Consider the following 27,575-nt stretch of genomic DNA (forward strand, 5'->3'; position numbering starts at 1 on the left):
CTGGCCATCACTGCTTCCCCACTCGCCTGTGCCACGGGGTCAGGGACTATCTTCTTGGTCACCATAGTATGCCCGGGGCTGGCAGAGTGCCAGACATGTCACGGAGGGGGATGGAGATTGTGAAGGAATGAATTAGTCTCCAGGCATCTGAAGCCTGTTTCTAGAGCTCATGTCTTCTGCTCCTGGACTGGTGCTGGCAGGGCCCCCTTGGCTGCCCCATCTCATCACCACCAGCCCTCGGGATGGCCTGTCCAGTGAGCCCTGACCATAAACAGGAGAGGGGGTAAGGATGCAGGTGTGCGGAAGGTCAGGGAGACCCACTCCTGTCCCCTAATGCCAGGGAGCCTAGACAGGAGAGAAGATGCTCAGTATAGAAGACTGGGGGTGAGGAGAGAGGTATGGGGTGAGGAGGAGAGGTATGGGGTGGGGTGTCCCCACGGCAAGCACAGAGTTGGCTGGTGCTAGGCAGGCCCCAGGGTGCTTCTAGGTTCCACCCAGCATGGTCCAGCCTGAGCCTTGGCTGCCCCAGCTGTCTGCCACCACCACCCCGCCCTTGAATCATTCCCCCAGCCTGGGGCAGCTGAACCCCACCAGGCATTTCTCCTTTTCTCCTTCTCTCTCAGGCTCTTCTTTTTGTTGTTGTTTTTTTGTTTGGAGACGGAGTCTTGCTCTTTTGCCAGGCTGGAGTGCAGTGATGCAATCTTGGCTCACTGCAACCTCCATTTCCCGGGTTCAAGCGATTCTCCTGCCTCAGCCTCCCCAGCAGCTGGGACTACAGGCTTGTGCCACCACACCTGGCTAATTTTTGTACTTTTAGTTGAGATGGAGTTTCACCATGTTGGCCAGGCTGGTCTCGAACTCCTGACCCAACTGATCCGCCCACCTTGGCCTCCCAAAGTGCTGGGATTACAGGGGTGAGCCACCGCGCCCCACCTCTCTCAGGCTCTTCCACCAGAGTGGAAAACCCTGCTCCTCGGCTGGCTGTACGCTCAGCCTCTGCCTGAACCCAGCACCATCTTCTCCACAAACTTCCTGGGAGCCAGCGCTGCGGCCCAAGATGCCCATCCCACCCCCTGCTGGCCCAGCCCTCCTCTCCCAGCACCCCCCCGCCTGGCTCCAGAAGGCCCACCCAGCAGCCCTGCTCAGCCTGGAGCACAGCCAGCTGGCATGGCAGCCAAGCCGGGTCTGCCTATCACAGCGCAGGGCTGTGTGCAGCTGATGAGGTCCCCGGCCCAGCGGGGGTGGCCGGGAGGGCACTGTGGCATTAAACAGTGCACTCATCACCTGCTGCCAGAATGGGACTTGCCTGGCCTATAAATAGATGCCACTTCCTGTACCTGGTTCTCGCCTGGCTAAGGACCAGGACAGGGCTGCTCAGGTCTGCTCTCAGTTATCTGACCCCTCCACAGAAAAAGAGGGGCTGGCCTTTGTGTGTCCCCGGGGCTGGAGTCCACCACACTTGGGTCCATCCCGGATCAGCCAGAAACCATCCGTGTGGCTCGAACTCAGTGCCTGACCTCTCTGGGCCTCAGTTTCTACAGCTCTGAGAACTGCCTGCCAGTGGGGCGAGAGCAGTGAGTGACAGGAGGTGTGTGAAGCACCTGGCCCAGGTGCTCCATTCCTGAAGAGTTCCCATTAATGAGGCCTTCGCTCTTCCTTTCCCAAGGAGGAGTTCAGAGAGGGTACCAGGGCAATTTGGGTCTCCACAGGCAGTTCTGCTGGTCCTGGGGCGTTTCCGGGTCCCCAGAGATGGCAGGTAGAGTCTCTGCCTAGGCTACTCACCCTCCTAGTCATTCAGGCTCATTCTGTTAGCCACAATGTGTCTTGGACTGAGGGAACAGGAGCCACAAGGCTCAAGGCACACTGAGAGCTGGGACCCTCCACAGGCGCCAGCATTGTGTCTTCAGCTAACTCCACAAAGGGGGTCTCCTTTGGAAATCTCTGCTTTGCGGCCCAAATTGAAACATGGTGCTCTGTAAAACAGCACTGGATGTATCCATTCCTTTCTTCATCTGCCAGATAGCTTTTGAGTAGCCCCTGCTTGTTGTGCACAGAGTATGGGCTTGGAATGGAGCAAAGAATAAGACCCAGCTTCTCACCAGGGCCCTGACTGCAAGGGGCTCTTGGTCCAGGGAGGAGTGCAGCATGCAAATGAATCACTGCCCCGGGAGATGACGCTGGCTGCTTGGGGACCTCATCTCTGGGTCTCCCCAGAGGAATCTGAGGCTGAGCTTGAAGGATGAACACTTGGAAGTCAGAATCAAACTGGCCTCACCAAAAAGAGAGGCTCAGAGGCCTGTGAGCACAAGCCAGGAATGACACGGGAGGAGGGGGCACTGGCAACACAGATGGCCAATGCCTGCCCGTCTCCAGGGTCCTAGCCCGACACACCCACCCAAGCAAAACACATGAGGTGATTCTGCCCTGACCAAGAGCAGGGTCCTGCCCTGGCAGCTCCCACACTGTCACAGGCAGCAGGAGACACTCAGGCACAGAATGTGTCTTCTACAAGACTCAGGTGCTTCAGGGGCAGGAGGGAGCCCACCAAGTTAGGGCAGTGAGCTGAGGGCAGTGAGCACTGAGTGAGAGGAGGTGCTGGCGGAAAGAGGCAACTTAGGCTCGGAGAAGATAGGGGAATCCACCAAGAAGACTCTGCTGGCCAGAGAGCACTAAAGAAGACAAAAGATGAAATGCAAAATGAGGGCCAGGCACAGTGGCTCACACCTGTAATCCCGGCATGCTGGGAAGCCAAGGCCGAGGGCAGATCACGTGAAGTCAGGAGTTCAAGACCAGCCTGAGCAACACGGTGAAACCCTGTCTCTACTAAAAATACAAAAATTAGCTGGGCATAGTGGCAGGCACCTGTAAGCTAGTAGGGAGGCTGAGGCAGGAGAATCACCTGAACCTGGGAGGTGGAGGTTGCAGTAAGCCAAGATCACGCCACTGCACTCCAGCCTGGGAGACAGAGTAAGACTCTGTCTCAAAAAAAAACAAAAAGCAAACAAACAAAAACAACAAATGAGGTGAAGAATTGGGTTTCAAAACAATTCATTCAACAAATAGTTACTGAGCCGCCATAACATCCCGGGCACTGACCTTGGCACTAGGCATGAAGATTAAGATGGAGCCAGTCCCAGCTCTCATGAGCTAATGTTCTACTGCAGGGAGACAGAAAACAAACAAGGAGAAAAAGAAATAACCAAGGTAACTGGTGAAAACTGTATCCCAACAGTAGAATATGGTAATAACATCACCTGGGAAGAAGGAGATTCCTTCTGGAACATGGATGAGCAGAGGCCTCTCGCAGGCTGGGACCTGGATGATGGGATGGAGCCAGTCATGGGAAGTGGGAGAAGCATCCTGGCCAGGCAGAGGGTAGGGGAAGTGCAAAGGCCCTGGGACAGAAAGAGGTTTGGCAACATGGAGAATCTAAAGCTCGAGAAAGGTGCTGGCTGCAGGATAGTGAGTGGGGTACAGGGAGCTGAACACAGTAAGACTGGAGATGATAGCAGGAACCAAAACAAATCGTGTCCATCTTTCTGCATCATAGGAAGGAGTTTGGTTTGATTTTACTTGCCATAGGAAGCTGTTAGCTTTAAGCAGGGGGTGGCTTGATCTAAATGGTGTCTTTAAAGATGATTCTGGGTGTGTGGGAAAGATGATTCTGGGTTGTAGGAAGAACAGACTCAGGGAGACCATAGGAAGAAGGCAGAGGGCTGATCTTTCCAAATGTAAGGAGAAGGGCTCCCTTGGGCACCACACTCCCCCTGGTTTCCTCTAGCGGTGCTGGGCTGTGGCCCCCAGTGCTGGATTGTGGCCTCCCGACACCCTCCCAGCAGGAGCAGGTCTCAGGTGCTCTGATGCTGCCTTCAGCAGGACGCTAGTGGAGGAGTCTAGGCAATAAATGATGGTGGCGTGGACTACAGCATCTGCAGTGGAGATGGAGAGCAATGGATCTTGCCATTGCTGATGGCGCTTGCTGATGGACTGCATGAGTGGGGAAGGGAAGAGTGAGTCCAGGAAGCCTCCTGGGTGATGGACCTGCAGGAGCAGGGCTGCTGGGCTGGGACCCCAGAGACCACAGTAGGTCCCCTCTGCTCCGTCTCTCTGGGAAGGAAGAAATGCCTTGGAGTCTGCCACCATTCCGGCGTTGCTGCAGGTTGTGCACCTGCCAGAAGATGGTGGAAGAGCAGCAGCAGTTGAAGAGGCCACCCCCCCAGGCTGGAACACATTGTCCCAGAAAAGCCGTGAGCTCCCCAAGGCTGGCCGAGGAGGCTGCTAAGAGGAGCAGCCCTGAGCGGGCTCCGATGGGTGTGGGTGCTGGCCACCTGTCTTCCTGCTGGCAAGCCAGGCCAATCTCCAGGGCAGGCATGCGACCACAAGCTTGGAGACCCGCCCAGGGATGCCAGCAGAGCCACAGCAGGTTCTGGACTTGGCCGGGGCTCCCTGCCCAGGCACCTCGGAGGTCCTATGTGACCTCCACTGTGGAGTCCTTTGGTTCAGGCTGTGCCCTGGAGCTGAGGTTCCCAGACAGGGTGGAAAACACAGAGGAAAAACCCATGGGTCCCCTTGGACAGTGACTCCCGAAGGCCTTCCCTGGGGACAATGGCAAGATGGTTGCTGCCTTAGCACATCCACCCAGGATGGACAGCGGCCACCCATCAATAAGCTGGTTTTCCCATCGGGACTGGGATCTGCATCAGAGTCCTTGGAGGAAAGCTGGAGCTCTGCTTGTGCTAGGGAGTGGCTGACTTGGATGGCTTCCTTGAGTCTATAAGCTCCTGAAAACCAAGAGCCCAAACAGTAACGTGATCCCCGTGCGTGTCCTCCCTGGAAATCTGTACTGGGGAGGCCCTGGGTATCAGTATCTGGTATTCCAGAAAAGCAGGGCAGAGGGCACAGAACCGAGACATCTGCCAGGGACGAGGCCTGGCAGGGCAGTGTGCACACCCACCATTGCCCACGGGCCACCTCTGTGGGCCACAGGCCAGCCCCCAGGATGCCAACATGAGCTGTGGAGAGGCAACCTCAACCCCAGAGCTGAAGCTGATCTCCGCCGCGGGCTGGCTTCCTCTTACTCTCAGTGAGGACATACCTCGTTTATTCCACAAATACGGTTATTTGTTAAGCCCTGTGTTGGGGCCACAGCAGTTAACGAGACCCACCAGGGCCCTGCCTTCCAGGGCTTACTGTCGGACTTTGGAGGGAGGTACAACGTTCACGCCAGCATCCCCAGCTCAGCACCCACTGGGGCTGAGCTGGGGCCAGGGTAACAGAGGCACAGCTGAAGCTCCTTCATCGGGGAAGCAGAAGAACTTCTAAAAATACAGGGGCTGACTTGTTCATTGAGTCAGGACAAGCTTATAGGAATAGTTGAAACAAAATAAGCACAAATCAGTCCGAAGCAGATGCTGTACCTGAGCCCCATCCAGGAAGAATGGGACAAGGGGGGACGTCAGCCAGCGATGAGGCAGGGTTGGGGGCCATTCACTCATTCACTCGTTCAGCCAGTCTGTACTGAGCACCCAGCCCCTGCCCTCACTCGGAGGACAAAGCAAAGGGGCAGTTACAATACCTGGGAGTGATCACAGGACAGCTGGCTGAGTCTGGGTGAACCGAGAAGGTTCCTAGAAGCAGCATTGTGTTTGGGCCTCGAATGAGCAGGCATAGGCTGTCAGTAAGGAGAGCTGGACATTAACCAATGAAGGGTAGTGGGGAGGGGACATTCCAGGCCCTGTGTGGTTCACCAGGCTGTAGGTACCCACCCATCCCTTGACTTGGTCTTTTTCTCTCGCTTTCAGCCCATGACACTGGTCTTGTGACCCTACAAGTTGCCTTCAACAACCAGATCATCTCCAACTCGGTGGTGTTTGAGTACAAAGCCCGGGCTCTGCCCACGCTTCCTTCCTCCCAGCACGACTGGCTGTCCTTGGACGGTAAGAACAGTGCTTGGGTCGTCTTGCCAGGCACCAAGGGAGAGGGATGCTTGGGGACTCCATGCACAAGGTGTGAAAGAAGAGTAAGCACCCAGAAAGGGGCAGGAAGCGGTGCCAATGTGAGCGAAGGAAGGTCGGCTGGGTTTCCACCGCCAGGCTGAGTGCCTAAGCTGTCAGCCATTTGTGTCTGGACACTGGCTGGCCCCACCCTCAATCTCGGTCTCTCCTTAGGACAGACTGAAAAGTATGTGAGTGCGGGTCTGTGGCTGGCACACTCACAGCCTGCTGGGCTGTCTGAGTGGCCAAGCAAGCCCAGGGGAGCTAAGAGGTTCCTCTGGCGAAGGACCCCAGGCAGCAAGGTCCAAGCACCAGCTGTGCCCCTCCAGGGCTGTTTCCATGGGCTCCTGAAAGCAAAAAGGGTTCCCAGAGGCCATCGCCAAGCCCCAAGCCTCTCAAGGAAGAGGATGGGGAGGCAGCTCAGGCCTGGGCTTCTTTCGGATTTGGGAGCTTGCTTCTGTCTTTTGGGGCTAACCAGCCAAACCTTCTCCTGGAAGCCCTCAAATACCCTCAACTCCAGCTTCTTGGCTGATTTTAATTCCACCTCTGCCCTGTGTGGTCTCTGTGGCAAGCCCAGGATCGTGACTGTGGCAGAGGGTAGAGTGTCAGGGACCCCAGTGGGCTTCAAGGGAGCAGGCAGGACCTGGTGGTCAAGGACAGGCAGGGACTCCAAGAGCTGCCAGCCTTGTCCATGGGGGTCAGTGAGTGTTGGTGGTTCCCCTTGGGTACCAGGGGCTCTGCAGAGAAGAGCTGCCAAAGGCAGGCTGGGAATGCCAGGGTCAGAGGCTGCCCTTTCCCACATGGGCAGGAGGCCCAGAGCTGGCCAAGGCCTGGGGGGCTGAGCCCGGTGCACTGGGGATGCAGTAGGAGGGATGCCTGTCCATAACCTCAGTATCAGGGCAGCCGGGATAGATGACAGTCCATGGGGTACCTTGCTAGAGACCTGGCCAGCCCAGGACATTGAGGTCTGGGCTAAGCTGAGCCTGGGCCCCCTGCAGGGGTGGGTTCTTTAAGCAACACCCCCCCATACACACACCCCCACACACCCACAGCTGGCCTTTTGGGTCTCACCTCTTAGACTACCCCTTGCTGTTGGCTGCTGGAAGATTTCTGGGCTTGGGTACATAGTTCATTTCCTGAACCACCCAGCGTGTAAACCTCAGCCTTATCCCAGCCCCTGCCCCAGCCGAGACAGGGTGCCAACAGCTGCCTTGGCTGCTGAACCCTCAGGAGACATTCCCCAGGACAGCTTTTGAGTCTGCAGGCTCTGCACCCTAGCATGGGCTGCCCTGGGGCACCAAGCTGCCCTTGGCATCTTCCCTGGCCAAGGCTGGAGCCAGGTAGAGCTCTGATGATGACCCGCAGATGTAACCAAGAAGAGCAGGGTGACCAGGGGCTCCTGTTTAGGAAATCCGGTTTCAGTTTTGCAGAACAAATGGGGAATGAAGTCGGGAACTCTGCAGAACCCTGGCTCTCCCTGAATGACCTGGCTGGCCTCACTAGAATGAACCCAAGGATGCTGGGACCAGTGTAGGACCCCGCCTGGCAGATGGAGCCTTTTCAGAGAGCAAAGTCACAGTCAGGCAGTGCCCCAGAGCTCAGGACACATCTGCAGGCCCCCTGGAAGCACAGACAGCCAGCCGTACCCCGGAGGCTAGGGCATGGGAGGATGCCGCCATAGAGACCGTGGGGAGGGGAGCCACCCAGCTACTTCATGACAGACCAGGACTTCGGCCACCCCAGGCCCCTCGGGATTGGCCTGGCGCCAAGCTGGGCACCTGCTCCCTAGCTGCCCCCTCTCCCCAGAACTTTGAGCTCTGAACTCTGTAGGCCTCCAAGTTGAAATAAGCACCCCTACCCTGCAGGATACACAGGAGGGCGACAGGAATTGGGGTGACGATGGCATCAAGGCCTGGGCGTCCAGCAGCATCGGCTCTGTTACCACCAACCAGGGCACAGCTAGGGGAACAGTAGCTCCGCAGCTTGGACCCCCAGCTCAGAGCGCCCTGCTGAACCAGAGGGGCCAGCCTGGGGTCCACCGCGGCTCAGGGGCCCTGCAGAGAGCAGAGCAGGACCCTGAAGGACGCTTTCCTTTTGTCTGGGCCAGTTGTCCTTTCAAGGAGTGGGAGTGGAAGGGAGGCGGGGACAGAGGAACTGCCAGACCCCACCTGGCTGGGGAGAAGCGGGGCTTCCCTAGCTATTCTTTTTCCGCCGAAATGGATACAAGGCACTCACCCACCCAGGGGCCCAGGCTTCCCAGCCTTTCACCAGCTTGATAAATACTAAGGGGAAGGGGGAGGGGAAGCAGTGCCGCAGCCGCAGCGCAAAGAGGGCCGTTGGAACAGCTACCCGGGAGCGCGGGGGTCCCGGGCCTCTGGCCAGCCACAGGGCCTGGCCGTGAACTTTGCGTCCAGGCCGATGCTGCAGTGGCCGGGCGGTGGTGAGCCTTGCGTCCCCGCCTGTCTCTCCCGTCCCCTCCCCTCGGTCTCCGCAGTTTCTCGGCTCAGCCCCTCCCGCCCCCGTGGGCGCTGGGCCAATTCTCCCTCCGCGCCGGCCGGGCGGTGGAGACGGGTGCGCCGCGGCAAGGGGAGGAGGGCTGGGGAAGAGGTGGGCGCCAGGGGACTGCAGCGGGGAGCAAACTGGGGCACGGCTGCCGGCGGCGCGCGTGCACACACTCTCGCCCACGCGCGCGCCCGCCCGCCCGCCGACGCGCAGCCGCAATGCGGGGCCCTTCGCGGAACTGCTGGCGGCGCCGCGCCTTGCGGGGTCCAGGGCGCCCGCAGGGACTGCGAAGACAGCGGGACTAGGAAGGCCTGAGCCCGGCTATCCGCCTCCGAGTGCGCCGCAGCGTGCGGCGGGGACCTCGGGCCTTCGGTCCTGGGCGGCGAGCCCTGGCTCCCTCCTTCCGTGGCCTCCGCTGCAAGTGGGGAGCGCCCTTTGTCCCCTCCGCCATGCCCGGGGGGAAATGTTTGGGGAAGAGATTGTCGGCCCTCATTTGATCTAAAACACGGATTTGTTTGCTTGGCTAAAGGCCGGGTGGGGGGCGTGGGTCCGGGCCGCAGCGAACTCGCGCGCGCGCGAAGCAGCAGCAGCAGCTGCGGAGAAGTCTTTGTCCCCGCGGTGCAGCCTTTGTCCCCTTGGAGTAGCTTTTGTTTGCGCAGCCCCGCCCTGCGGAGAGTGATCGTCCCCACGTTGAGGCCGCGGGGCAGGGACCTGACGTCCCCAAAATCTCAGCTGGGGCGCAGCCATCCTGGGAGAGACCGGGCGTGGAGGTGGCGGAAGATGGGAGGAGGAATCGCAGCCTCTGGATCCCGGAGCTGCAGCGCCTCCCCCAGACCTAGGGGGTCTTCCCCTCCCTTTCCCTGCGCCCCACTGTGAGCTCCAGGGTCAAAGGCCCTGTCTGCCGGACCCCCATCACGTAGCCCAGGGCTGGCACGTGGTGGGCTACAGTACATATTTGTGATATGAATGCAGGCAGGCGTGAATGAGTGAGTGCAGGAGGGACTGTCAAAAAGCTGAATCCAACTAGTGGTAAGGAAGGCTTCACAGAGGAAGCGAACCCCCTGGTGAGACCTGAAGCCTGACCAAGGTTAGCCCAGGAAGAGGGGGCATCAAGGGTGGCAGGAGAGGGAAAGGGCGACTGCCTTTAGGCCAGGGTCTTTGGGAACTACCGTTTTCACCGTTTCTCCTCCACCCACAAAGGTCCGGATTCAGAACAAATTTCCTCTGGCCTGACCTAACCCCAGGCCATTTGCACAGGACCCCAGGGAGGTCTGAGCAGGCCAGCTCTTCATACAGAGATGCAAGGGGGACCTCTTCCAGGCTAAAGACAGGCAGGCAATGGGGTTTACCCTGGAGACCCACTGGGGAGGATCCCTGGGAAATATCACTTTTGCCTGTGATAGGTCCTGTGGATACAACAGCCAGGGCCGAGCTGAACTTCAAGAGGATGCTGTCTGTGTAGACTAGCCTTGCCTGTGCCTGTGTTTGCAAAGAGAATAAACCCAGGCAGTTCAACACTGCAGCCTTGGAGCTGAGGGGGTGGGGCGGGCCCTCTTCTGGCCAAGGACACGGGGACACCTTGAAGTGACCTGAGTCCCTAGAAGAGAAGGTGAGCGGAACTTTTGTGTGCCTGACTCTTTCTTGTCTTACAGCATCTGATTCTCCTTAAGGCCAAGTTGAGAAGATTTAGGGTCCCCTGTCCCCACCCCCACCTGCTGGCCCTTCTTGGAACCCCACTAAGCCGCTTAGACTTAGACTCTATTTTCAATGCTTCTCAGGCAACTGAGCCTCCTGCCTGGATGAGAGGATTGGAGTGAGACCTGTGTGCAGCTCCCCTGGGCTGGGCTGCTCTCCTGGGCTTCCTCTGGTCTCCTGGGCAGGCCCCCTTCTGGCCTCAGGGGTGAGGGGGGGCCGTGTCATCTCAGGCAGAGTGGGGAGCATGGACTAAGAGCTCAAACTTTATTATCCAGGTGCCTGCTTCCTGGGCAAGCCTCAGTGTAAGGTGGGTGAGCCCAGGCAGCTTGCCCCTGCAGCTCGCCAGGGACAGAGGGAGTTATCCTGTGACTTCTGGGGCAGCCTGGCCCTGGGGTAGGTGTCTGGGAAGACTGAGAGCCTCGCTCCTGTCTAAAGAAGTGAAGAGAAGGAAAGGCCTCTCGGTTTGGCCTTCTGATCCGACCAAGCTCTCTATGCTACCAGATGGAAGATGTGTCTCTGGGGCGGCCCCCAGCTCTGCCCCCACTTCGGAGCTGCCACCTTAGGTGTGAGAGGGCCTGTTCCTGGCATGTGGCTGTGGTCCTGCTGGCCGTTCCTTGTGGGCTGATTCTAGCACCAGCCTCCACCCACCAGAGCTGGGAGACCGCACACTGCCCCAGAGTCCAGGGGTACATTCCAGGGTCAGTGGGAAAGGCCATTCCGGCTAGGACACTGGCCCCGGGAGGCCTCTGGCTTCTTCCTCCAATGGTGACGCTCCAGGGCTTTCTGCTGTGTGGGCCTGGGCTGGCCCCTCCTAGGCTGGCTCCCTGCCTCAGATCCACCCAGCCCACCTCCCAGTAACCCTCAGCTGGCCCATGAACATGTTACGTGACATGGGATGCTGTAAAAGAATGTACACAGAGTTGGCCGGGTGTGGTGGCTCACACCTGTAATCCCAGCACTTTGAGAGGCCAAGGCAGGAGGATCATAAGGTCAGGAGATCCAGACCATCCTGGCTAACATGGTGAAACCCCATCTCTACTAAAAATACAAAAACAAAATTAGCTGGGTGTGGTGGTGGGTGCCTGTAGTCCCAGCTACTCGGGAGGCTGAGGCGGGAGAATGGCTTGAACCCAGGAGGTGGAGCTTGCAGTGAGCCAAGATCGTGCCTCTGCACTCCAGCTTGGGTGACAGAGCGAGACTCTGTCTCAAAAAAAAAAAAAAAAAAAAAGAACGTACAATGTACACTGAGGACACATTCCAAAGGCATCACTTGTCCCAGATGATGGAAGACGGAGGAGCAAAAATTACTTCCTTGCTAAATAATGTAAAATGCCATTGCTTTGCTAAAACCAATACAGTTTGTATTGTGGAGCAGAATACAAAATTCACAAGAAATTTTCAGATAAGACAGCATGGGTGAATGATCTTGACTTCAAAGAGCTACTTTGAATTACGCCCATAGTGAAAGACCAGTAGCCCCCGCTTACCCTCTCCTGCCTCCAAGAGCTCTTTGGGGGAGCTGGAGAAGCACTGACCCAGGGGTCACCCGAAGGAAGAAAGGACCCCCGCCCCGCCGAGAGCTTTCTGGCATCCACCTGGAGTGGGGACTGGGGCCAACACAAGCTGGTTAGCGCATGGGCCTCTGGGTGCTTCTGTGCACAGCAGTGGCAGGTGGCAGGAGCAGCTGGCATGAGCCGGTCTTGCACTCGGGACCTGAGGCTGAGTGGCAGGAGTCACATCCTCTCCAAGCCCAGCCAGTGCCATGCTTCAAAGCACAGGGCCCTCCTCGTAACCCGTCTCTCACTCTCTGTGGGGTCTGCTTCGTGACACATTGCGGTGGGCGTCTGTCTGCTTGGGTGCGTGTGCTCCCCAGGTGTGCTTTCCTCAGCACCGCGGCGGGTGGGAGACGCATCAGCATACAGTTTGGGGAGCATCGTAGCCATTGGGGCTCCTCAGCAGCCAGCTGTGCTCCTCAGCCGGGACCAAGAGGCCTGGTCCTCAGATCCTCCTGGGACAGTGACTTCCTGCCATTTGCAGCTGGGGCCACACCAAGCAGACCTGAGTGGAGCTCCTCTGTGTGGCAAGGAGTGGGTCACCTTGGAGCTGGGCCCCACCCGGCCTCCTTGGAGCAGCGACACATGGCACCCTGCAGAGAAATGGCCCTTAGGAGGAAGCTCACCTCTCCGCAGAGGCCGAGGGGCAGCCTTTGCCACCCTGTCCTGATTGTTGGGGCGGGAAGCAAAGTCACCTCCATGGAGGAAGCCCCAGGACTCGGGCAGATGCAGGCTCGTCTCCCAGGATTGGCTTCCCGGCCACCTGCAGGCCAGATGCTCCTTCCAGAGTGTGCATGACAGTGGCGGCTTAGACCCTCCAGGGGTCAAGATCAGCCAGCTTTTCCTGTGACTGCCGGACAAATGCCTACCAGCTGGGTGGCTTCACACAGAGATACGCTCTCACAGCTGCGGAAACTGGAAGCCTGAGCTCAAGGTCCTGGAGCGCTGAGCCCCCTCTGAAGGTGCTAGGGAGGGACCCTCTCTGGTCACTTGCAGCTCTGGTGGCTGTTGATCGTCGTTGTGGATCCGTGGCTAGTGGCAACGGAACCCCAGTCTCTGCCCCCACTGTCCTCCCTATGTGTGTGTCTGTGTCCCTACTTTCTTTTAAGGACACCAGTCATTGGATTAAGGCCAACCCCATCCGGTGTGAACCCGTCTTAATGAATTACTAATTACAAAGACTCTATTTCCAAAAGAAGTCCCATTCTGAGGTTCCCTGTAGACAGGAGCATTTGAGGAACACTGTTCAATGCGGGACTCCGTCTCTTGTGGGCTTGTCCCCAGGGCGTGGTCCTGGGCATGATCCCGGCTGTGAGGCCTCACTGAAGGACAAAACTGACCCCAGAAAACACCAGAAGCCTCCGGAGGGCTTGTTGTGTGCAGGGTTCTGTCCTGGGTGTCGTGAGAGGTGCCGTAAAGAGGCAGCACAGCTTAGGCTCCAGGGGCTCCGCAGTGTCGGGGAGTTTGCAGGCACCGTCTTGCGGTAATAGGTGGCATGTTTTAAGGAGTTTGCAGACACCGTCCTGCGGTCACGGGTGGCGTGTTTTAAGGAGTTCGCAGGCACCGTCCTGCAATCACCGGTGGCGTGTTCTTGCTCTGTCGCCCAGGCTGGAGTGCAGTGATGCAATCTCGGCTCACTGCAAGCTCTGCCTACCGGGTTCACGCCATTCTCCTGCCTCAGCCTCCCAAGTAGCTGGGACTACAGGTAGCTGCCACCATGCCCGGCTAATTTTTTTGTATTTTTAGTAGAGACAGGGTTTCACCTTGTTAGTCAGGATGGTCTTGATCTCCTGACCTCATGATCTGCCCACCTCGGCCTCCCAAAGTGCTGGGATTACAGGCGTGAGCCACCATGTCCAGCCGATGGTGTGTTTTAAGGAGTTTGCAGGCACTGTCCTACAGTCACAGGTGGCGTGTTTTAAGGAGCATTACAGGAAGTGCAGTTCGTTCAGTGTTTATTGAGCATTTACTATATACACAGCAGTATATTTGGGGAAGGATGCAGATACAGGAAAGATCAGTTCCTGGCTTGGAGGAGCTGCTCGCAGGACACCCTCCTGTTGGGAGGCTCGGGGATGGCCATGCCGTGGGGCAGCAGGATAGAGCAGCCTCCCACAGCCACCCACCATGAACACGCTGACCAACTTGGCTCCTGCCAAGGCCACAGCACGTCCCTGTGGACCCCAAGGCCTGATTGTCTTCATTCGACTTAAGGGCTCCAAGCCCCTGTGTCCCCACTGATGGCCTTCTCCCCAGGAGAAGCCCTCTGGCTCTGTGCGAGAGCAGTGCAGTTCTGCCCCTCCCTCCCACTCCCTTGCTTGCTGCTTCTCAGTCTTCCAGCTTCTCCTTCCAAAATGCTCTGTCATGTCCACATGGCCAGCTCTCTCCTGACTACTCTCTTCTCCCTGCCCATGCTCCCTGAGGGCTTCTTCCCAGCCAGGGCTCTCTCTCCCACCTACTGGGGTGCAGGGATGGCTGCCCCTCTGTTTCTCTTCTTGGATCCAGGCCATCCATCTATCAGCCTACAGGGCAGCTTGACCCACGTTTCTCTTGGGCAAGCCAGTAGGTCCCAGACAGGACAAATGGCCGTTCTTTGTTTTCCCCAAGCTACCTCTCTGATAACATTCCTGGCCCCTGTGGATAATCCCACCCAAAAACCCAGGAGTCACCCCTTGCTCCCTCCCTCCCCGACATCCCAACACTAGCCTAGCATGTTTCTCTCCTTTATTTCTCTCACATTCTGTACTTCTCACCATCCTCTCTGCCACCACCTTAATTCAGCCCAAACTAATCAATTGTGCATGTCCTAACCAGTCTTCCCACCTCCTTCCACCCGGGCTGCCTGGTCTTCCGTCACCTGGGCAATATGGATGCAGCATCTGCTGGGTGCCAGGCACTGTTCTGGGCTCTGGGGAATCCTTATTCTCCTGTAGTTTATATTCTAGTGGGGAAGAAAGACAACACACAAGTTGCAAAGGAAACTGTCAGACGGTGATAGGTGCTGGGCAGGGAACCTCCCCTGGATGGTCTGGGAGAGGGAACCAGGGTGGCTGCTTCATAGGTTGGGGGAGGTCAGAGGAGGCCTATATGAGAAGGTGACATTGAAGCTGGGGTATGAATGACAGGCAGGGGCCAGCCACAGTAAGACCGTGGGAGGAACATTCCAGGCCAGGGAATTAGGAGCAAAGCCCCCAGGGGGAGGGCAAGCCTGGCATGTTGGGGGAGCTGAAGAGTGTGCTGCAGTCAGAATAGAGGAAGGGGAGGTGGAGGGGGTTGCAGGGATGGGAGAGGGCCAGGGGGTCAGCAGAGGCCATATGGGACACATCACCCAGAGTAGGGGGCTGGGCTTTTATTCTGAGGTCAGTGGGGAACCATGGGAGGGGCGCTGCCACACACAGGTGTATGTTTGCAAGAACGCCGCAGCTGCCATCTGGAGAATGAATTGTGTCTCCACTGGCACAGAGACGTCTCCAGGGCTCTGGCGTCGGTTTGGGCAAGAGGTGATGGTGGCTCTGACAAGGCTGGAACAATGACTCCTGAGGGACAGGGTGGGTCTGGGTTTGTCTGGAAGTGAAGTCAAGGGTTCTGCTGATGATTTGAATATGAAGAACAGGAGAAGATGATGAGTAATAACGCCTAGATTTGGGGCTCCAACCACTGGAGGGACAGCAAACCATTTCCTGAGATGGAGAAGTTTGAAGCAGCAGCAAACCCGAGGGGATAGGAGAATGTAGTGTTCGGTTTTGGTCACGTTACATCCGACAACCTCATTAGAGACGGCGGGTTCACAGTGGGGTCTGAAAGTCTGGAGGCCAATGAGAGATCCAGAATGGAGATGATGTTTAGGAGTCCTCTGCGTGCAGATGGTGTTTAGCAACCTAGCTCTGTGAAAGGGCACAGATGAAGCAGAGGAGAGGCTGCAGGATCAAGCACAGTCTCCTCTGGTATGTGGACACCAAGCAGACGAGGAGCTGGCCAAGGGGGTGAGGAGGACAGCCAGTGTGACGGAGAGAAAACCAGCAGGATATGACCCGTGGAGGCTAAGAAACGAAGGTGTTTCAAAAAAAGGACATGGTTGGGCAGGTCAGATGCCAAGCAGGGAGCTGGGTAAGAGCCCTCCAAGCAGGGAGAGGTGGGTCGGAAGGTCCTGAGGCAAGAGGGAGCTCCATGGATTTGCAGAACTCCGAGCAGTGGCTGGAAATTCCAGGTGAGACGGCACCATACCTGTCTCTGAGCTCAGAGCCACAGCCTTCCAGGAAAGGCTAAGGACATCAGCCCACCACCGGCCTGGACCAGCCAGATCCCCGACCGGTCTCTCTGTGGTCCCAGCTTTGCCAAGAGGCCTCAGTCTGGGGCCAGACGAGAAAGGACAGGAGTCTCTCAGACTCTTGCCTGGCCCAGGAGATCGTGTGCCTCCCACTGCCCCATCCACTACTCATTCAGCAGAAGGAAAGGCCCCGTCTCCTGCTTTTCCCACCTTTCACTCTGGTGTTGGTCTCGCCAACCTTTTGACAGGTCCATGGGCCCCAGGAGATGTTCCTGGGCTCGTGGAGATGTCCCACATCTGCTCTGAGTCCCAGAGACAGATTCCTTCTTCATGGCTCCCTGCTGGGGAGCAGGGGCTCCAGGCGAGCCCCAAAGCAGGAACAAACTGTGATTCACCCCCAAACACTGTGTTGATATCAGACCTGGTAGAGACAGCTCCCGGGCCCTGACCACTGATTGTTGCTGGGTGCAAGAATCGTGCAGCTTCACCGGAAGCCTGCCTGGCAGGCCTGCTCGGGCAATTATGCCCCAGCTCCTAAATCAGTTACATCGGACTCTCATTATTCCTTTTTTTTTTTTTTTTTTTTTTTTGGCAGAGTCTTGCTGTGTCACTCAAGCTAGAGTGTAGTGGCTCCATCTCAGCTTATTGCAGCCTCTGCCTCCTGGGTTCAAGTGATTCTCCTGCCTCAGCCTCCCAAGTAGCTGGGATTACAGGTGTGCACCACTACACCCAGCTAATTTTTGTATTTTTAGTAGAGACAGAGTTTTGCCACGTTGGCCAGGCTGATCTCAAACTCCTGACCTCAAGTGATACACCCGCCTTGGCCTCCCAAAGTGCTGGGATTACAGGCATGAGCCACCGCGCCCGGCCGGACTCCCATTATTCTACCACAGCATTCGGATATGGGTCAGCTGTTCCCGTAAAAGCATAGCCTTGAAGAAAGGCCTCTTGGCAAAGCTGGGACCACAGAGAGACCAGTCAGGGGATCTGGCTGGTCCAGGCCGGTGGTGGGCTGATGTCCTTAGCCTTTCCTGGGACTGGGCTCCCAGAATCCATCTCCCTGGAAACCAAGGGAGGTGCCAGTTTGTGTATGCAGCTGCCGGGAGAAGTGGTCCTGAGACCCAGAACACCCGCTGTGGAGAAGAGAAGACACAAGTGCTGATTGGGCCCTAGTGCAGCTTCTGTGGGGATGCAAGTTCCTAGTGGTCCTGAGCAAGGTGAGAGGACACCCTTCCCATCCAGTCTGATGCTCAGCCTCGAACTGAGGCCAAGGACAAAGACCTGTCCTTTCAGAAGCTCCTAAAAATACACATATCTCTGACCCTTCTGAGCAGCCCAGCAACCTTGTCCCCCACATCTGTGACACCAGGACATTCAAAATAGTCTTTGATAGACTGAAGACTGGCTCCCTCCCCGGCAGTAATCTGCTGAGACTTTGCACCTGTTGTGAAATCCTTTGTTGTGAGTCCTTTGTTAGGGAAAAAACAGTGAGATGCAGGTATGTGTCACATGGACCATACTTCACGAATAACAGGAGACTTTTTAAAAAATCAGGCTGGGCGCAGTGGCTCACACCTGTAATCCCAGCACTTTGGGTGGCCAAGGTGGGCGGATCACCTGAGGTCAGGAGTTCAAGACCAGCCTGGCCAAAATGGTGAAACCCCCTCTCTACCAAAAATACAAAAATTAGCCACGTGTGGTGACACAGGTGGCACTTGTGGTCCCAGCTACTCGGGAGGCTGAGGCAGGAGAATCGCTTGAACTCAGGAGGCAGAGGTTGCAGTGAGCCAAGACCACGCCATTGCACTCCAGCCTGGATGACAAAAGTGAAACTCCTTCTCAAAAAAAAAAAAAAAAAAAAAATCTGTGGCAAGCCAGGCGTGGTGGCTCACACCTGTAATCCCAGCACTTTTGGAAGCCGAGGCAGGAGGATCACTTGAGGTCAATTCAAGACCTGCCTGGGCAACATGGAGAAACCCTGTTTTGACAAAAAAAATACAAAAATCAGCCAGGTGTGGTGGCACAGGTGGCACCTGTGGTCCCAGCTACTCGGGAGGCTGAGGCAGGAGGATCGCTTGAGCCCTGGAGGTTGGGGCTGCAGTGAGCTGAGATCGTGCCATTGCAGTCTAGCCTGAGTGACAGAGTGAGACCATCTCAAAAAAAAAAAAAAAAAAGAAAAAGAGAAAGAAAAATCAGTGGCAGAGGGAAAACAGTTGATACACCAGAAACAAAGTGAGGTTGTTCAGGAGTTGGAACTTGTCCCATATTCCAATCTCCTCATTCTTCTGGAAGGAACCCAGGCCCCAGGAAGAGCAGCTGCTGGCCCCAAGCCATCGCTGAACTGGGATGGAAGTCACCTCCTGACTCCTTCCGCACGCTCTCCTCCCTCTGTCTCCCCTTCTCCATCCCACGGCCAAATTCACCTGTGCCCCAGAAGGTAGGACACAAAGGTGGATAAGAAACGAGCTGGCCAGCAGGCGTGGTGGCTCACGCCTGTAATCCCAGCACTTTGGGAGGCCGAGGCGGGCGGATCGCCTGAGGTCAGGAGTTCGAGAACAGCCTGACCAACATGGTGAAACCCCATCTCTACTAGAAATACAAAAAATTAGTCAGGTGTGGTGGCGGGCGCCTGTGATCTTAGCTACTCGGGAGGCTGAGACAGGAGAATCACTTGAACCCAGGAGGTGGAGGATGCAGCGAGTCAAGATCGTGCCATTGCACTCCAGCCTGGGCAACAAGACCAAAACTCTGTCTCAAAAAAAAAAAAAAAAAAAAAAAAAGCCAGTTGGGAGCCCTGGGCGGCTTCTGTGTGGTGGGTTGTGGTTTCTTCGGCGAGGTCAAGGTTTGCCTCTGGTGTCCCCGCAGAGTGAGCTGACACTCTCCCCACATTCACACTGGCAGGAGAGAGGGAGCAGTGACCTGGCTCTAGCCCTCTGCTCCCTGCCCCTCATGCAGAAGGACCAGTTCTGGCATCAGCAGATCAGGAGATACCCAGTGGAGGCCTCGGAGTGTCTCCTGTCATACCAAATCCTGAGATGTGCTGGCACATGGACGAGGAACTCTGCCCCAGCCCCACACCCCATTTGGGGGTCTTGAGAAGAGCTGGTGACATCTTGCATCACTTCAGTGGCACCAAGCTGCATCGATGGGTCTTGAGACACGTGGCAGACTTCTGAGGCGCCGTGATTGTTTCTTTCAGCAAAACACCTTCTGGCACAGAGTTGCCACCAGGAGGGACAGCAGCTGACATCTGCACATGCACCACCTGCCTGGACCTGGCTATGAAGTACTGATGCGTACCCACGTGTAGTGACTCACTGAGACTTCCCGGCAACCTGTGAGGCCCCTGGTCCGCAGATGAAGATGCTCAGACAACAGTGAGTGGGTGGCGCAGAGAGAGTCACACACAGCGGTGTGACCCCATCGTCCGCTCTTGACCTCCGTGCCATGCGAGGCTTCTAGAGCCGCTTCCTGTTGCGCCTGCACAACTTTGGAGCTGCCTCCCAGGGCTGGAGCCTGTCCTTGCTGCCTGGTTATTCATGACAACTGTCAGTAGAGTCCCTGTTAGGTGCCAGGCACTGTGTCACGTGATGAGGATCAGAAGAAATGGATCAGATGAGGACCTGCAGTCAACGAGCTTCTCGTCCAGCGGAGGAAACATCAGAACTGACCACCTGCCTTCGCACGAACAAGCATTTGGGGACCTTATAATGGAGGACGGTGACTTCTCAGGGAGGCCTGGGAGGGCTTTCTTGAAGAAACGACCCCCAACCCTAGATCTGAAGGATGAGCACAAGTTAACTCCCTGAAGAGAGAAGGCAAACATTCCAGGCCCCAGGAATGGCATGTGCAGCAGCTCTGTGGTGGGAGGGAGCCATGAAGCCAGTGAGGCAGAGGGGCAGGCAGTAGATCAGGCCAGAGCCAGGGCTGTGTGCGCCAGGCTTTATCCCCAAGGAGAGGGAAGCCACCGAGGGCTGGAGAGGCAGGGACGTGACCAAGTTGGCTTCTGAAGACGCGCACATGGCAGCCACATGGAGAACAGATTGAAGGAGGTTCAGAGAGGGTGAGGAGAGACCAGGAAATCATCCTGGCTAGAGATGATGGTAACTTGGCCATTCTGGGGGCACAGGGACAGTGTGAGAGCCATGGAGGAGATGGCATCAGGAGGTTTTGTGGGTGGATTCACTATGGAGGCTCCTTGTCATTCACCTTGGAGGAGGACCAGTTAGGAGTTAGGCTGAGTTTAAGGGGCTTTGGGACATCTTTGTGAAAAGTCAATGGCAGGTGGGTGTAGCCCCCAGAGCTGAGAGAGCAAATGGATGAGAGAGAGAGAGAAAGAGAGAAAGTCTGAAATGTCTGCATGGAGGTGGCACTGAATAAAGCACATCTGTGGGTGTGGAGGAAATTGATAAGTGTGACAATATTGCTGAGTCCCAAGGCCAAGGACTTCTGTCTTAATTATCATCGTGCCCCAGTGTAGGGGTCCAGGGACACAGTAGGGTCTCAGGGAAGGTTTCTTCAAGGGAGGGAGGGAGGGAAGGAAGGCAGGGAGGGAGGGAAGGACAGATAGCCTAGTGGTATCTTCATGGCCCTCACGGCTGACTGACTTCAGCTTTAGGATCCAGCTGCCCAGATAGCCTCTCTGACATCAGAACCAGGCTGGGGAGGGTGTCCAGGACTAACCAGGCACCATCGCCTCCCTTTGGGTCTCCCTGTCACTGAACAAGCTCCAGGCAAGTGGCCCAAGACCGGAATGCCGAAGCTTGACCCTTGGCTACCTCTTTATTGAATGTGCCCTGAGGCTGCCTTCAGAGCTTTTAAAGGGCTACCTGATGAGAAATCCTCCGTTCAGCTCACTGAAGCTGGAAGAGAAAGGAAAAAGCACTGCTCTTCCTGGAGCTGCTCAGCCCTCTCTCTAGGCCTCAGAGAGGGACGGGGTTTCTCGGGCTGGTCCTTGGCAAGTCACTACCTGGTAGGTTGTGGTGCAGGGGCCCTGGAGGGGAACCTCATCTGACCCTCTGTGATGCCCTTGACCCAGTCCCACATTTGCCTGGTGAAGGTAAGAATGAATGAATGAATGAATGAGTAAGTGAGTCAGGGGCCATGAAAACCTCCCTATCCACAGGAATCCTGCTGCTCCAAAAGACACTGCTATGACAGTGACAGTAATGACCACCAGCCAGGCCCTAGGCGTGGTGCTTCACATCATGGCCCTGTTGAAGCCTCCCAGCACCTAGCCTCAGGTTGTCATTCACAGGCACCTCTCCCCCAAACTGGGTCATAAACTATATAGAAGAAACAGCCTTGATAGGTGGCAGCCCGTCCACCCATCTGTCATTCAGCAGTACCTGCTGGAACCAAGGCTTTACCCATCAACCAGGCAATCCCCCTACCACCCAGGAACTCACAGCCCAGGGCAGGAGGCACACAGGCCAACATAATTAATGTGATGAGTGCTCGAGTGTTCGGGAGGTGTGAGAGGCCAGGGGAGACCCCCTGTGCCTCCATCTGGAGGGAACACACTTGACAGTGGCTAATTCTCTATCAAAACTGTAATGTGTGTTCATAGGAGTGTCCTTCATATGTAGAAAGAATGTGCAAGTGTTAATGTATCAGTCTGTTTTCACACCACTGATAAAGACATAGCCAAGACTGAGCAATTTACAAAAGAAAGAAGTTTAATTGGACTTACATATCCACATGGCTGGGGAAGCTTCACAATCATAATGGAAGGCAAGGAGGAGCAAGTCACATCTTACATGGATGGCAGCAGGCAAAGAGAGAGAGAGCTCGTACAGGGGAACTCCTCTTTTTAAAACCATCAGATCTCATGAGATTTATTCACTACCGTGAGAATAGCATGGGAAAGACTTGCTTCCATGATTCAATTATCTCCCACTGGGTCCCTCCCACAACACATGGGAATTCGAGATGAGATTTGGGTGGGGACACAGCCAAACCATGTCAGTTAGCCACCTGTCAAGTTAAAGGGAACACCATCCACATAAGACCACCCTTATTTCTGCACCAACTGCAAGGGGTCCCCTAGACCACCCTCAGGTTTGATCATTCACTGGAAGGACTCAGAACTCACCAAAAGCTCTCATACTCACAGTTGCACTCTATTACATCGAAAGGATACAGATTAAAATCAGCCAAGGAAGGAAGGGTATAGGGCATAGTCCAGGAAGGTACCAGACATGGAGCTTCCACTGTCCTCTTCCCCATGGAGTCATGAAAAGCATGACTTTCCTGGCATTAATGTGTAACAGTACCCATGGAGTACTGCCAACCAGGGCAGCTCACCATAGCTCCAGTGTTCAGAGTTTTTATTGTGGCTCCATCACACAGGTGACTGCCCAAGTCACTGCCCTCCCTCTCCAGCTCCTCCAGAGTCAGCTGATACCACGTGACCCAAAGCCCCCACCCTAAGTCACATTGTTGATCTTTCTGGCACAGCCAACCCCTACCCTAAACCTATCCAGTGTGGCCAACACCTACCCTAAATCATATGGTTAGACCATTTTGTGACCCAAGGATCCCAGGCAAACAAAGAAACTCCAATCAGGCATGATATTCCAAGGACTTAGAGTTCACCTCCCAGAAGGTGAGGACAAAAGCCAGACCTCTCTTTGGGCAAGGTTAAATTCTTTCCTACACAAAATGGCACCTTCCCACTCCTCTGCACCCACCTGCTCGGACCTGCTTCTCCTACTCCTCACCCCAGAGACCAGATTCGTTTTGGTATCTTTATCGAGGGAGGAAAGTGTTGGTGTGTTGTCTGAGGTGTTTGTTGTTGTTTTTAAAGCATGGCTCCTACACAGATCTTCTGTAGTACTGAGCAGTTCTCTGGGGACAAAGAGCACATTTTACTATGAGAAATAGTTTGGGTGAATACTTTGTCATCTGCAGAAAATATTGTGCAAAGCTCCAGTTTTCCTGGGTGGAGATGTGAGATTAACTAAATTACAGATCAGTCCACCTAAAATGTGAAATTAAATGAGAAATTCCAGGAGCCTTTGACTGCTAAGGTGATTATTCTAACCTATGATTCCAATCACCTTTTTAAATTGCTCACCTGTGCCATGGTCCACGATGCCGTGAAAACAACACTGCCTCCTGTCTCCATCCTGCAGACGGCACCCCTGGCTCAAGCAATGCTCTCCTCTCGGTCGAGTGTCCTCCTGATGGCTCCATTTGCTGTGCAAGGTTGTGAATGGCTCCATTTTAAGCCACCAGCTCCCTCCCTCCGGCCCTCTCTGCCATCTCCCTCTCCTGCGCTGGGGGCTGGGGGGCTGAAGGAAGCCCTAGAACCACTGTCCCCTCCTCGATGGCTGCCCTTCTCCAACAAGCTTCTCTTCCTCTCCTCAACACTGATGGGAATGGATCTGACCTTGCCATTAGTGCCCAGCTGGGTGCATACAGGGATCTCTGAGCCAGGGCGGGGACCTGGGGAGACAGCGTTCCTGCTCAATAATTCACCCTTAAGGGATAGGAAAGCTACGGATGCAGCATTCAGCCATTTTCCAGGACATTAACAATTCAGTGTAATTCCTAAGGCATAAAAAATGCATCATTGCTCTAATTTTATAAGCTCCATGATGTTTATTATGACATCAGAAGGTCTGGTCTGGGTCACCCAGGAGAGCTAAAGCCAGGAGAAACCGGTAGATAGCTCTGCACTGGGCCTGCACAGAGGTGCTATGGAGCCAGCCCACAAATGCTGCAGACACAGACACAGCCCCCATGAGGTGGGGGCCTGATGCCTTGGAAGCCCCCAGCACTCTGCAACTTGGAAATGACTGATGCATTCATCATGAGTCTTTACACCCCTCCCCTGGAAAGCAGCAGGCAAGAGCGAGCTCTGAGCACAGAGAAGAGGGCACGGCAGGGAGCCTGAACCTCCCAGGCCCCCAGTTGCACTCAAAGACATCATTCCTCCCCTGGCATTCTCGTTTTTCCATTCCCACTAAGAGAGTGAGTGGGTGCTCATTTTTATAGTTGGTGAAATGCCCTGGCATTATTCCAAGTCACTTAAAAGTGAGATTAGACCAGGAGGATCATTGGGTGGGGCTGCGTTTCTTGTTCCCACTCTGGAGACAGAGCATGATCCATGGTATTTCACTTTGGACATGGGTGCTTCTTAGACCCTGGGGGGCAGCAGAGCCAAGCAGGGGATAGCCTCCACTTCATGGGTTCCAGAGCCAGTGAGGTGCTGGCCTGCATGGGACTGTGGCTGCACCGTGAGGGGCCACAGTGAAAAAGTGACTCAGGGTGCCAAAGAGAGATCAGTAGGGGTGGGGGTCGTGCGTGTGCGGGCGGGGGCCGTGCGTGTGTGGGCGGGGGTGTGCGTGTGCGGGTGGGGGCGTGCGTGTGCATGACACGTCTGCACTTTTCCCTGGCCACTTTTTTCTTTTTCTAAGTAATGTCACTTAGCACCAAAGGTATCTGCAAATGCTCCCTGAACTAAATATGTCAGCTCTGCCTCCCCTGGTGCAGGAGATGGCTGTCATTTAAAATACACTTGCACATAATTGCGCCTTCCTTTGTGATTGCTCTCTTTCTTGTTGGTAACAGCTCATCTCTTCATGACCTTGGTGCTTATTATTCTTAGGTAGTAGCTAGTTGCTTCCCTAAAAAGATAACTTTCCAGCTCTCATTTTCACGGGTACCTGACAGTGGCTGTGAGGATGGTGATGTCAAAATGGCTTTCTTGTAAATGTCAGGGTCTTTCGACTCCACTGTTGCCTACGAGAGAGCACACTTGTTTCTCTTTAATTAGATCTCTAAGTTTTTGTTTGATTGGTTTTTTGTTTGTTTTGAGACGGAGTCTTGCTCTGTTGCCCAGGCTAGAGTGCAGTGGCTTGATCTCGGCTCACTGCAAGCTCCGCCTCCCGAGTTCACGCCATTCTCCTGCCTCAGCCTCCCGAGTAGCTGGGACTACAGGCGCCCACCACCATGCCTGACTAATTTTTTGTATTTTTAGTAGCGACAGGGTTTCACTGTGTTAGTCAGGATGGTCTCGATCTGCTGACCTCGTGATCCACCTGCCTCGGCCTCCCAGAGTGCTGGGATTACAGGCGTGAGCCATCGTGCCCGGCCTTGTTTGATTGTTTGTTTGTTTATTTTTTGAGATGGAGTCTCGTGCTGTCGCCCAGGCCGGAGTACAGTGGTGTGATCTCGGCTCATTGCAACCTCCACTTCCCAGGTTCAAGCAGTTCTCCTGCCTCAGCCTCCCGAGTAGCTAGGACTACAGGCACCACCACCACGCCCGGCTAATTTTTTGTATTTTTAGTAGAGATGGGGTTTCACTATGTTGGTCAGGCTGGTCTCCAACACCTGACCTCATGATCCACCCGCCTCGGCCTCCCAAAGTGCTGGGATTACAGGTGTGAGCCACAGTGCCCGGCCAGTGTTTTTTTGTTTTTGTTTTGTTTTTGTTTTTAAATAAATCTTACCTGCTTTGTAAGAAAGCCACACGGGGACAGCTTGATTTAGTGCCTTTTTTGAGAGTGCTTTTCTGATTAAAATGCTCATTTCCCACTGTGACTCTACTGGGCTGTAGGGTACCTGGCATCCTCTTTGAAGGCTCAGCGGGGTCTTTCTGCCTCATGGAAAATTTGACTGTAGCCCCACAGGACCTCATGCTGTCTCAGACTTAAGACTGGGGTCTCCTGAGCACCTCTCCAGGAGCTTAAGAAGGGTTGGACGGTGAACAGGGAGCTGTAGAGGAGGCCGTGGCAGCCCACACACTCTGCACGGGAGGATCTGTGAGCCCTTAGCCAGGTGAACAGGTGCATGGACATGTGGGAATTCTTGCTTAGAAGAAAGAGCCTGTATTGCTCTGCTGGTGCAGGCTGGACTGGGTGGGACCTGTGAGTTAAACCAGTGCATGCTAAGAGGTCTGGGCCTGGGTCTTCTCGCCCCAGCTACTCCTGAATGGCTACAGAGTAAGATTCAGTTAGAGCACCTCTCTTGCATCTGTGTGGGATTACTCAATCTGCCTAGGGCATCCTGGCCAGCTCCCTCACACAGCTACTGAGCACACAGGAAAGGCGAGCTCATTCTAACAGCATAGGGAGGAAACTGGCAGGAAGGCATCTGCCGCCCCTAAAGATCTGGAGCATATCCTGAGGAGGACCCACAGTGATGGTGACTTCTGGGTTTTATCCCGTGAGCCCTCACTGAGCACCCACCAGGCCCTGGGCTATCTACTTAAGTTTATTATTCGATTTCATCCCGGCTGTATTCCAGGAGATCTTTCCATCCCCATTCTATTGACGAGGAAGCTGAATCTTAGAGGGGTCAAGTGACTTATCCTGTGTCACACAGTTGGGGATTCAAACTCAGGGCCATCTGACATTGCAGCCAAGTGGGCACGTTTTCACCATGCCTCCCCACCACCTGAATTGATGTGGGACGATCCACCCTGTAGTATCCTGCTCCCCTTCACAGCAGAGATGTCTCTGCATTTCCCCCACTTTAAGGGGGAGAATAGCTGTGTATTTGATCATCCAACATGTGTGTAATAGTGAGGACCTGGTAGGGGTTACTGGGGGGATGGATGGGCCTGTGTCAGCCAGCAGGGTGAGTTGAAGGTGGTTTCACTCTGCTTCTTTCGATTCTTTTCTGCATTATGTCCACTAGGAGAAAGCTGCCAGGTCTCGGGCTCATGGCTAGTGCATCTCTTCCTCCCTCCATATTAGAGCTGGCACCTTCCCAGGATGACACCAATCATGGCATGTCCTGGTAGCAAACACCTTTTCTCCCCCACTATCCTCCACATCACTGTCACGGCCAGTTATCTCTTGCCAGCCCAGAGCTGAATGGCTCAAAGTGATGAGAATGGGTACGTTCTCTTGATGCCATGGGTTGGCCAGGCTCACGCAAGCAACTGCACTTATGGGACTGACGATTTTAAGCCCAGAGTCCCTGCAGCTGAAGCACAGGGGCACCTGCTCTGTCAGGTCATGCTGGCCGTGTACCGTGACCCCCCCCCAACATGGCCTTAGACCTGTCCCTTCAGCAGCAACAATGGATTTGGATTAAACAGGATTTTCAAAGAATTATGTTGAGACTCTAGTCCAGGGTATCCAATCTTTTGGCTTCCCTGGGCCACACTAGAAGAAGAAGAGTTGTCTTAGGTCACACATAAAATGCACTAACACTAATGATAGCTGATTAGGTTAAAAAAAATCACACACACACAAAATTCATAATGTTTTAAGAAAGTTTATGAATTTGTGTTGGGCCACTTTCAAAGCTGTCCTGGGTGGCATGCGGCCCACTGGCTACAGGCAGAACCACCTTGCAGTGTAGTCTAAACTGATTTTACAGAGGAGGAAACTGAGGCACAGGAAGGGAAAGGAGTTTGCCATACAGGTAATTCTGGGGGTGGGGGTGGGGGGCGGAACTGGAACCAGAGCCCAGGCTGCTGACCCCAGGCCAGGACCCGGTCCCCCACCTCAGCGCCTCCTTCTTCCTGGACGGCCCAGGGGCCCTGACAGGTGCAGCTCAGCTGGAGATGTTTGAGACTCTCTGCAAAGCTCCCCCTTGCCCCTGAAT

The 27,575-nt window shown here is 55.3% G+C and overlaps 1 protein-coding gene across 14 annotated transcripts in view; it reads left to right on the forward strand.

Annotated features, from left to right (window-relative positions):
• Window positions 1-27,575, forward strand: part of CAMTA1 (calmodulin binding transcription activator 1) — a 969,422-nt gene that overhangs the window by 869,435 nt on the left and 72,412 nt on the right. For 12 of the 14 annotated variants that reach the window (XM_025367744.1, XM_025367761.1, XM_025367771.1 and 9 more), the window contains one exon: window positions 5,802-5,936. In XM_025367744.1, coding sequence (XP_025223529.1) covers window positions 5,802-5,936 — 135 coding nt within the window. Of the gene's footprint in view, window positions 1-242; window positions 292-5,801; window positions 5,937-8,311; window positions 8,434-27,575 lie in introns of those variants that run through there. The other 2 variants (XM_025367785.1, XM_025367791.1) reach the window with 2 other exon arrangements.

The sequence above is a fragment of the Theropithecus gelada genome, chromosome 1, assembly GCF_003255815.1.
Source record: "Theropithecus gelada isolate Dixy chromosome 1, Tgel_1.0, whole genome shotgun sequence".
In the NCBI taxonomy this organism is placed as follows: Eukaryota; Metazoa; Chordata; class Mammalia; order Primates; family Cercopithecidae; genus Theropithecus; species Theropithecus gelada.